The sequence below is a fragment of the Fonsecaea pedrosoi genome (assembly GCF_000835455.1).
Source record: "Fonsecaea pedrosoi CBS 271.37 unplaced genomic scaffold supercont1.1, whole genome shotgun sequence".
NCBI classification, from domain to species: Eukaryota; Fungi; Ascomycota; class Eurotiomycetes; order Chaetothyriales; family Herpotrichiellaceae; genus Fonsecaea; species Fonsecaea pedrosoi.
Genome location: NW_013550615.1, coordinates 4556269 through 4567266, shown reverse-complemented (window position 1 = coordinate 4567266; position 10998 = coordinate 4556269). Strand labels below are relative to the sequence as shown.

Genomic DNA, 10998 nt, shown 5'->3' with positions numbered 1-10998 from the left:
GGCCGCGTCCGGGAGTCGTGGCTGTTTAACAGTCCAGTTGACCACACCCCCATGTCTATCCGCGCCGACTCTCATTCATCGCATCGCTGTGCTCTTGTCGGCGTGCGGTCTTCGAGGAATCACTTAGCAGTCATGAAAGCATTTCAATTCGACAACGTGGAGGAAGGCCTCGTTCTGAAGGATGTGCCCACGCCCAAGCCTGAATCAGGTGAAGTAGTCGTCCGGGTGGAGGCGGCAGGTCTCTGCCACTCCGACACTCATGTCCTACATGGCAAAGGAGCTTCGTGGACGAACAAACGGCCCATAACACTGGGTCATGAAGCCGCAGGAACGGTCGCCGGGATTGGCCCAGGGGTGACAGGGTGGAAAGTGGGCGACCGGGTTGGCGTGGCTGTCTATCCGACCGACGACGGGGACTCGAGTCACATCATTGGGATTGGTAGAGATGGCGGATACGCAGAGCAGGTCGTGGTCCCTGCGAACGTCCTCGTACGGCTTCCCGACGCGGTCAGCTTCGCCCAGGCGGCTGTGGCAACCGACTCGATCGCAACGGCATACCACGCTGTCATCTCCGAAGGAGAGGTGACGGCGTCGACAACCGTGGCAATCGTCGGGATGGGCGGGCTCGGCCTCAACGGAGTTCGGGTCGCCGCTCTTCAAGGAGCCACCGTCTACGGAGTAGACATTGACGAGAACAAGTTCCCCGAGGGCCTGGCACAAGGCGCCAAGGCATGCTTCTCGAAGCTCTCAGACATCCCTGAAGACGTCGTTATTGACGTCGTGGTGGACTATGCCGGCATGGGAGTCACGACCCAAGAGGCGATGCAGAGAGTCAAGCTCTCCGGAACGGTGGTTTTGGTCGGGATCGGCGTGGCGAGCTTCGAGTTCTCTTCTCTCACATTGTTGCTTCGCGGCCTGACCATACGTGGCTCGAAAGGTGCGACCCTGCCCGAATACCTCGAGATCCTGAAGTTGATCGCCGCGGGTAAGATCGTCCCCAAGCTGACCGAAGTCCCGTTTTCGACCGTACCAGAAAGTCTGAAACGGCTTGAGCAGGTTGGTGGGGTCGTCGGGAGGCTGTATACGAGGCCGAACGCGTGATGGGATGTGGAGTGCGAATTTCAGCTAGCTAGCTAGATAGCAAGCAAGCAAGCAAGCTTCGTGGGGTAGACACGGCAGTGTCGATAATGATGTCTATCCCATTGAATACGTCGCACAGTTCAGTGCCTCAGCGTGGAAGAGGTGAAAAGGGGGCATGACTAAGCATAGCCACATTGATTGCCAAGACTTATGGCTGACGGTTGAACTCGTATCACGTGCCTCCAAATTCCATATCAATTTTCTGTCTGTCTCAATTTCTTCGCTTCATGTTTGTCCTGTGTGCTACAACCGTCCACTTCCCCCAAATGCACGTGGAAGACTCGGGCTCTGGCCTCTGCTACCTCTCACTTCGGGCGTTCGAAAAACAAATGCCATGACTGGTTGGTCCGTGTGATAGTCAGGTGCTTCTTTGCTTTCTTTAACTCTTCTCACGCTTGAAGAGAGGGCCGGCTTCAGCTTCTGATCCGTCTCGAGCCCACCTCACGATCCATGGCTGCCTCACTCGTTGTCCCGGGCCAGGTTCTGGCCAGTACATCTTCACACATTCCTGGTTCAGGCACCCACGTCTACGAGAACAACATCCTCGCCTCCATCCTTGGCACGTCAGTTGTTACTCCAGCACCGAATAAGTCGGGCAAGCCGACCATCTCGGTACCCCGTCAAGCGACCGCCGTTGCGTCCATCAACTCACTCCCCAAAGTCGGCTCGTCGGTCCTGTGCCGCGTGACCAGGGTTCGCCAACGAGAACTCTCAGCATCCATCCTGGCCATCATCGACCCGTCTTCTCCATCTCCAGCGATATCCGCCAGCGACATCATCTCTTACTCCCAACTCACCGACGACGACCTCCAATTCCAGTGCATTCTCCGGCGCGAAGACATCCGGACGCACGAAAAGGACAAGATCGTGATCAACGACATGTACCGCGTCGGCGACATCATCCGCGCCACTGTGATCAGCTTGGGCGACGAGAGGAACTACTACATCAGCACGGCGGGGAATGAGTTTGGCGTCGTGGTGGCCACGAGTGAGGCGGGCAACGCCATGGTTCCCGCAAGTTGGAAGGAGATGAAGGATGCCGTGACGGGGAAGGGTGAAAGCCGAAAAGTCGCCAAACCTTCGTGAAAGTCGACTTCACCTCGGATACTACCTCCTCCAAGCGACATGATCCCATTTCTCCTACGCAGCCCACAAAATGTCGCCTGACCGGGTTTTCCGGTAAATGCTTCAATCCCCAACAATGTGCTGTTGGGCACGGTACCCAGGCAATGGCAAGGACTCTCGGGCGTAGTCGGCTGTATCAGAGTACAATGCTGGCTCCCTTTCTGAGATCAGATGAGCGTGGAAGCGCATATTCCTATAACCAGCGCTTGCAGCACAAAAAACATGTGAAGCTCAGATCGTGTACACAAAGGCACCTCTCAGCCCGCCTTTTCAGGGAATTGTCTCGCTCCACCTCCAGAGACAGAGGCTGCGGGTCACTGACGAGGCTCTGAAGATTAAAACGCGCTGGGCCATCCACGGCCAACAAAAGCCAGCCTCAGGACCGTTAAGTGGCAGATAGGGTAGAGCGAGAGACAAGACTCGAGACGCTAGGTACGCCATTTGGTCTCTCTTCTTCGCTCTACCACGGCCTGGCTAGCACAGAATCCGAGCCATTGTATCGAACGAGAGCGAGATGGAAATGCGAGGTCAACTATGACCAGACTACATACTGCGAGGGAAATACCGCTTCGTCCAACCATGGCGCTTGACACCCGGACGATGGTTCGAACTCCAACTCTAACAACAACTCGACCTCAACCATACCATACCATACCATAGGTGCGGCCTCAAAGTCGAATCATCCTTGCAGTCAATCCATCTTCGACTTCAAGCACACCTCTCCACGCTCTTCACTGTTATCCTATGCATGTGTGCCCTGCGAGCAAAGCAAGAGGGTGAGGGTGAGGGCGAGGGCGAGGGCGAGTGAGCGAATAAGGGAGCCCAACTGTGAAATGCATGAACCCACCTTTTTTTTGAAAAAAAGAAAAACAAAAAAAACAAACAAAAACAAAACAAAACCACCTTCCCATACATGCCTTCTCCAGACAAATATGCAGCAAATCTCCGTCTGCCCTGCCTGACCTGTCATGCGTCGTGGTGGACTCCACCTCACCCATACCCATACCTATGGCCCCTCCCCCTCCCCAAATTCTTCCCTTTCCCTTCCCCCTTTTTCTACAGTACAGTACAGTACAGTACAGTACAGTACAGTACAGTACAGTACAGTACAGTACAGTACATTCCAGTCCAGTACACTACAATACCTCTCCAGTATCCATGGTCACGACACCCCCCCTTAAAAAAAGGGTCAATGTCAGGCTGTGTTCGTCACGGGAGGAATATCAAATTCAACAGAATCTCCTCCCATCATCCAGGTCCGCCATCCTTTTGATATCATATCATATCATGCTTTTGGGTGTGTTTTCGGAAAGAATATCAAAGGGGAGGTGACACCTGCCTCGCATGGATCACAATTGCCTATCAATATGAAGTGCCCTGCAGAAAATTAGACATGTCCTTATCGAGCCCATCAGTGCCAAAGGTGTACAATTAATGCATTGAGGCTAGAATGAAATGGCGTTAACCTGCCCGTGCTTTGCTTTCGCTTCGCTTTCGTCTGTTCCTGCTTCCATAAGGACAAACAACGAAAGTCCAGCAGCAGAATCTCCCATCAAAAAGAATAAAAGGTATCGCCGTCGCAATACCAACAGCATTCCCTTTCCCATCAGAAGCCCCCTTATTCTCTTTCTCCGGCAAGCAGTGACAATTAGACCCCTCAACGCCTCGCTATGCTCCCTGCACACTGCGAGGCACAACTTTGTGTGCCCATACCCAGTGACGGCCCTTTTCGTTGCAACTCCATGTAAAAGGGGTATATGATAATATCAAGAGGTCTTGAACAAAGAAAACCCCCACCGTCGCTCGCTTTCAACCTTCCACCAACGTCTGCTTGGGCCCTTTACCAAGCAATTCCAAAGATCTTTGAGCAAGAGCAATCACCTCGCCCTCGCCCTCTTCGCCTTCCTCGTCGTCAGACTCAACGTGCTTGTCGGCGATCGTCTTGACCATCTGAATAATGTCCTCCGATTTGGCCACCAAGCTGACTAGCTTCGTGTCATCGGATTCCAGAAGCTGCAGCAACGTCCAAATTGCAATATGTTGAAATGTGGGATCACCACTGCACAAGAAACGCTTGAGATAACCGTGGATGCCACCGTTTGGCTCGGTCCAATCGCGAACGAAAATCGAATAATCGCCAACCTTCGAAGACAGATTTCCCAGGGCGGCGGCACTGTTCCCTTGAACCTCAATGCTTTCCGAATCCGTCAGAGGAATCAAGACGTCGAAGACTCCCATGTTGAGGAGATGTGTTTTGAGTTCGTCGCTCAATGCCAACACGGCGATACAGGCGGTCATCTCAGACTGTACGCTCAATGGCACATGCAAAACAAGCTCCTTACATTTTTGCACGGCTCCGGCCTCCAAGACGAGCTGCTTGTTCCGATCCGAGCTTGCAGCAAGGTTCCGTAAAGTCGATATAGCATGGCATTGAATCTCCTCGTTCTCGGTAGATCCCAGTAGGTCGACCAGAGGTTTGAGAAAGCCAGCATCGATGATGGGCGATTCATTGAGAGGGTGAATCGAAATATTGCGGATACAGGCGACGGCGGAGAGGATGAGGGGGAGGTATGAAGATTGAAGGAGACGGAGGAGTGGGTGCAAGCCTCTAGCTCGAACAATCTCCAATTGGTACTTTTCATCTGATGCCAAGTTTCGCAGAGCCAATGCCGCCTGGCACTGAACTTTGGGCGTTCCTGAATCCATCAGCTGGACCAGTGATTGGACAAGGCGTGGTTCGGTCTGGGCGAGTTTCTTTCTGTTGGACGCGTCAACAGCGATGTTGCTGAGAGCCGTAGTGCAGTAATATTGGACATCCATATCAGGCGACTGAAGCAGTTGGACGAGCACTGGGATGGCTCCTGCATTGACGAGCTGTTGTCTATTGTCCTCTGGTTATCATTAGCATGATGTGGACTGTGATACGACTTGATTTCCACCATACCAGAATGTGTCATGTTGAGCAACGCGCCAGTTGCATTCCTCTGGACTCGCATATCTTTCGACTTTGCTAGTCTCGTCAATGGACCTAGAGCCCCTGACCTTGCAATTTTGGCCTTGTTATCTTCATACGTTGCCAGATTTGTAATGCACCCAACAGCATTACACTGGACCTCGACATTATTAGACATCATCTGCCGAATAAGGGGAGGTAATCCGCCGAGTTGGACGATAGCGACCTTGTTCTCGGCTGTAACAGGTCAGCTCAAGGTATTCCACGGGGGCCGTTGGGGGAACCGTACGATTCACAGCCAGGTTGCCCAAAGCTGCACTGGCAGCTCGTTGTACCTCGATATCGGGATTCTGCAGGAGAAAGAGGATGGGTTCGAGGGTGTCTCGGTCAACCTCTCTCACATCTGCAAAGGCAGTTAGTTTTGTTTCGCGTTGCGCATCCCTTGTAAACATACCTCGCTCCGTGATCTCGGCAAATGTCAGGCTAGCGCTCCGTTGTAGGTCAACATTGTCCGAATAGACAAGAGTGCTTAATGCTCGTAACGGTTCTCCAGAAAAGAAATCTGTCTCTCCTCGCTGTGGTCTGTCAGAGTTCAACTCTTTACAACGAAGTGGATCCTGTGAACGTACATTCTCGAGGTATTGTAGCAGGTCCGCAACGGCTTCTCGTTCGCTGTCTGCGAGGGCGGGTTCGTAGAGGTTATCCTTATTCCGACCTGTGAGGGCAGAGGTCAGTCAGTGTCCAGACATGTTCGAAGGATGCAGCGGAGACATACCTTGGCAGTTCTTACAGCATGCCGATAGTACGTTGCCCATCTCGAGGCGTGGACCCCGAGGGGTACGAATTAATCGAGAGTGGTTCTGTTGGGCAAGGGAATCGCGACTGGGCGGGAATGTGTGCTGATGTTGCAGCTGGGTGATGGAGAGGTTGGATGTGAAAGGCTCATCTGATGGTCATGCTGATGCCGATTGTGATGCAGTCTTCGAACGATGCTGGCGAGGCTCCCGATATCTGTTATGGTAAGATGAGGAAAGCTTCAGAAACTCGGCTCGGATTCGCTGACGCAGGGAATGCTGCAGCAACAGGCACTGTGCGTCACTGCGTGACCTGCAGTTGCAGTTTCAAGCACAAGAGTCTCGCGTGCAGGCAGGAGCAATCAAGACGAGGAAGTCGTCCCAAGTATGTGGCGTGTGACCCAGTGTCAATGAGCGAGCAAGTCGCAGGTGGGATGGGCAATTGGTAGTGGTGTGAAGGTGGTCAACATGGAGTTTTGGGCGGAAGTGCACGAGTTGAGGAAGCTGCAGACGCAGCGTGCCGCTGTGCGGGTGGTTTAGCGCATGTTGGGTGAGCCTGGCACGACTATTGGCGCAGCGCCGCGTAGGCTTCATACGGGTACAAGGAACACATATGGGCGGACGCTGTTAGGCTGGTGCCGCCGATGTGGATGCCCCCGGAACTCGAGGAGAGCCAACCGCTTACATGCTCAATCCGATACTTTCCTACCACTACAACATCTACCCCTGCAGCCTCGCATTCATTCTCTGCAGAATAATACTCGTACAGATGTCGTCCGAAGAATTCCTCGCTTTGACCGAGGCTCATCGACATCAGAGTCAGCCACAGTACTGCGATGCAAAGTGCACCATCCCCTCGTCCGACTTCAAACCGAACTCCTACGACGTGCCCAAATACCCGCGAATCATTGAAGACCTCAATGCCAATGTGGCTTTTCACATGCTTCCGACGTCATCGACTAGAGAGAAAGACCCAAATTTTTGAATAGTACGCAGGGAATACAAGGAGCAAGAAAACACGTTGGTCATTAAGTGTGTGCTATATGCATCCTTCTTCGCCATCCGGTGTGCCTGTTCTGCTCAGGCTGTCACGTATACTGCGCCATTTCCTTCCATTTCCTTTCGCAAAAATGCAAAGTCACCGTGCAGCCAGCCAACCACTGCACCGCCATAACTCCAATCATGAAAGTGGCCATGTTGTTTGCCGTAGAATTATAGAACTGAGGAGATTCGTTGCTTTTGTGGCATCTATGCCTTTGACGTCTCGTGCCTGACCTCGGCTGGTGCGTGCTTGCGTCCAAAGAGCGTGCCTTTCTGAATGACTGGCGAGTAGATACCTGCCGGGGTCAACGTCTCGGTAGTTGGTCGAAGTTGATCAAGGGCGTTCTTGATGGTGGACTTGATCCTTTGCGATGTCTTTGAGGACTTGCTGGCGGTGGATTCTTGGGAGACACGACGAGATGATGTTGCCGAGCTGTTCTTCTCAGCTTGGGTGAGGTTGTAGTATCCTGCGTAAAGCATATTGATTGGTGTATGTGGAATGTCTTTGTGTAGTTAGGTGGATGTAGATTGATGTGGTATATAGCTAGGTTGAATAGATATGTGTGTGTATGTATGTCTATTCTTTCAATTCCTCTTACTAGAGATTGAATCACCCACTTTCGAGCAGTCGACACACGGGGTTTATATAGGTAGCATTCGACACCCTCACCACGGCAAAATTTCTCAACGACTCACCTCCCGTAATAGAGGGTTACGGGCCACCCATTTGGGGAGGGGGGGAGATTTTCATCATCTACCCACGCAACCACGCTCTTTGTCTCGACGAAAAACCCAACAAGTCGTCTGGGAGATCAGAACAGTGTCAAAGATCACGCCCCATCACCAATCATGATCAACGTTGAATACGCCCTTGGAGAACACGAGTGACCCAGGGCGTGTGCGGTTGTCGTTAGCGGAAATCCATGTGTCAACAAGACCAAAGGCGCGTGTGAACCTGCTTTTAGAGGATTTCAGTTTGTCATGCCCGCCCCCAGCCAGTCACAGGCATGAAAATTTCTCTGACGGTGTCTGAAAAAATTCTGCTTAACTAAGCACTTAGGGGGAAAGCGTCTGGGTGGCGTCTGTGGGCCAGTCGGAGGACGTGGAGCAACGTGTCGAGGGCCTTGAGCAAAACGGCACGTCCCAGTGGCGGCAATGACGATGTGAGGGGGCTTGGCTGGGAATTGCGCCCTTGTTGTTGTCTCATCCCTTTACCAAAGCAGATACAATACGACGTCTGGGCAGTTGGTGGGCACACTCCTTCCTGGGCATCGTGGGCAATGATGCGACTGTGCTGCGGATGTCCACCGACTTTACAAGAGGAAAATCATCTCATTACCGAGCAACAGACTTCTAGAACCTGGATTTACCCTACCCACAGATGAAAGCTGAGCTCAACCAACTTTGAGCCTTCCCTGCTGCTATGTGTTTCACAAGCGCTATATTACAACAAGGTCTCCCTTACCCGACCTGACCACAGCCAGGAGGAATGCTGGTGATAAAACAAGTTCCTGACGGAGGACATCCGCCCTCATCAAGGAAACGAACTGCATTACGCCTCGTTGATCCTGCTGGGTTCGTTCGTCCCAGATTTCGGATCCAATAGTTCCAGGGTTCTCACTTTGGATTTGACAACACAGTCGGCCGCGTTTTGAATCATCAGCGGCTGACGGATTGCGGAGACTTGACCATGTCGATCGGGTAGCAGTTTTGCTTGCTCCTCATCTGACCGAGGATAGAAATATGCAAGACCTCGCAAGACCCGAGTAACAAGTGCCTCCTTACCATGGCCGTGCGCATACAAAGGGACAAGAAGCTGACCGAAACTCCATAGATTGTTTGAGAGTGCAGAGCATTAAGATACCCACCCGCGACCAGCCACAAGGCGATAGAAAGGTTGCGCATAATACAAAGCACGGGACGACGAGGCTCAATACCTTCTGCGTTGTCTGGGATCGTCATACCCATCGTTCTCGTGGTGTCGTTTTCTCGAGCCGTAGTCGTCTTCTCGTCTGCTGCTTCCGTATCGATCACGTTCTCGGTCTCGATCGCGGTCTCGGTCACGGTCTCGATCTCGGTCACGGTCGCGGTCACGATCTCTGTCTCGATTGTCATACCCACGATCTCGTCCTCCGAGCGGATCGGTGTTGCTGCCGGTTGCGCCGCGTTGGTCCCTTCCACCACCATATCCATTGCGTCGGTCGTCATAGCCTCCGCCATAGCCGCCTCTCCCACCAGGTCCGCTGGGCGCATTGGGGGGCGGAGGTCCATTCTGGTAACCTTGTCGTCCGCCAAAGCCTCCCCCTCCTTGGTACCCAATGCCACCTCGCCCACCAAAGCCCCCCCGGTCGCCGCGGAAACCACCGCGGAAGCCACCACGACCGCCAAAGCCACCTCTGAACCCGCCACCATACCCACCTGGCGGTCCGAATGTAGGCTTTGCAGGGGCTTGCTTGGTATATCCTCGTCCACCAAGACCGCCGCCAAATCTCCTCGGTCTCCAACCCGGGACCATGCGGCCACGTTCAACATCGACAACGACTCTCCGGTCTTTGATGCGGAGACCATCTGTTTCTTTGTAGGCAGCTGTAAAATTGTAAGGGATCTCGAGGTCAGTTCCAGCACATCTTACCATTGAATATTTGGTGTGAAAAGAAGGGTCAAGGGCAGAAGGGTTTGCGTAGAAGAAAGTACCTCTCATATCCTTTTCTCTTTCATAGACAATGAAAGCATACCCTCTATGCGGCTTCTTGGGTTTGAGGGTTGTCTCATCCTTGACGATCCTGATTCTTTCGATGGGACCAAACCTGCCGAACTCACGCTCCAGGTCTGCTTCTTTCGCATCATAGCTCAAGCGGCCGACGAACAGTGTCTTGACGGCGTCGCCCTTGATCTTTGGATCTTCATTTGGTCTGTAGCCTTGGAAGTCGGGCTGTTCGATCTCTTGCTGGCGCAGTTTCTTCTCGAGTCTCTTGCGATCGCGCTGCTGCAGCCATGACTCGGTAGCTTCGTACACATCCGTCGCCTTGTACTCCTCCAGCTGCGGAAGAAATGCGGCTATCCCAGATAGCTGAGATTGCTTGAGAGCTTTCTCTTCTGGGGCCGAGTCTTGAGGAGGGATGTAGCGGAGGGGAGGTCGGGGTTGGAATAGAGCAAGGAGATTGGGAGGCAGTTTGTCCGTCATCTTGGTGCAACGCCGGGAGAAGGTTTTTCGGAGGGATGCACGAGAGTCATCAATACGCAAAGGAAAAGAAGAAAAAAGAGCACGAATGCGCCAGTCTTGAGTAAAACTACAGAGGCAGTGGTGAAGGAAGCGAAGGATATGTAGACAAAGGGTTGAAGATAGCTGAATTCACAGCGCGTTCGATGCGGAAAATGAAATTGTTGTTCCCTGAACTGCCCAAGGGGAAGATGCCGGCTAAACCCAAGAACGGTTTAGTGCCCCTTCAATATTCAGCAGCCTCACTCCACTGCTCTGTTAAGGCAGGACGACCAGATATTTTCCATACTGCAGTATATGGTGCATCACTTCCTACTATATGAGGTGTTTTGATATTGGTGCAAGCTCTGGTATGGTACTCCAATGTTCCGCCGCCACATGCAATTCTGAGCACATGCTAAGCACTAATTGGGCATTTACAAGGATTGCATACCAGCGCAAGACATCCAAGGTATATGTAAACAGCGACGATGGAGAGTTGGACTCTCAATACGAGGTAGAGCAGGCGACCACCTGCTATAATTGCACCGCCACCATCACGTGACACAATGAAGGCTGTGCGCCACAGTTGCCACTGGTGCCCCACCTCGTCTTCGCTTTCTCGACATACGAGGGAAACGGGGAAAAACGTATTCGTATCCAGGGCATCGATCAACCTCAATTCCCTCTCCCTCAATATTTATAGACTCTTCTCCACAGCAAAATAATGAAAAAAGCCCTGCAGA

The 10998-nt window shown here is 52.6% G+C and overlaps 5 protein-coding genes across 5 annotated transcripts; 2 read left to right on the top strand and 3 right to left on the bottom strand.

The window, feature by feature from the left end:
* Positions 1-132: 132 nt before the first annotated feature.
* Positions 133-1101, top strand: Z517_01649 (uncharacterized protein; the record flags this gene model as incomplete). The annotated part of the gene is made up of 1 exon (XM_013434608.1): positions 133-1101. The coding sequence occupies one exon, from the start codon at positions 133-135 to the stop codon at positions 1099-1101; it is 969 nt and encodes a 322-aa protein (XP_013290062.1).
* Positions 1102-1590: 489 nt separating this feature from the next.
* Z517_01648 (uncharacterized protein) lies at positions 1591-2226 on the top strand (the record flags this gene model as incomplete). The annotated part of the gene is made up of 1 exon (XM_013434607.1): positions 1591-2226. The coding sequence occupies one exon, from the start codon at positions 1591-1593 to the stop codon at positions 2224-2226; it is 636 nt and encodes a 211-aa protein (XP_013290061.1).
* A 1848-nt stretch (positions 2227-4074) lies between these two features.
* On the bottom strand, positions 4075-6033 carry Z517_01647 (vacuolar protein 8; the record flags this gene model as incomplete). Its single annotated transcript, XM_013434606.1, has 6 exons — positions 4075-5156; positions 5210-5455; positions 5508-5621; positions 5673-5793; positions 5848-5933; positions 5994-6033. 6 exons carry the CDS (start codon positions 6031-6033, stop codon positions 4075-4077), a joined length of 1689 nt encoding a protein of 562 aa, XP_013290060.1.
* Positions 6034-7260: 1227 nt separating this feature from the next.
* Positions 7261-7533, bottom strand: Z517_01646 (uncharacterized protein; the record flags this gene model as incomplete). Its single annotated transcript, XM_013434605.1, has 1 exon — positions 7261-7533. The coding sequence occupies one exon, from the start codon at positions 7531-7533 to the stop codon at positions 7261-7263; it is 273 nt and encodes a 90-aa protein (XP_013290059.1).
* Positions 7534-8605: 1072 nt separating this feature from the next.
* On the bottom strand, positions 8606-10237 carry Z517_01645 (uncharacterized protein; the record flags this gene model as incomplete). The annotated part of the gene is made up of 3 exons (XM_013434604.1): positions 8606-8778; positions 8856-9639; positions 9686-10237. 3 exons carry the CDS (start codon positions 10235-10237, stop codon positions 8606-8608), a joined length of 1509 nt encoding a protein of 502 aa, XP_013290058.1.
* Between the last annotated feature and the right edge of the window lie 761 nt (positions 10238-10998).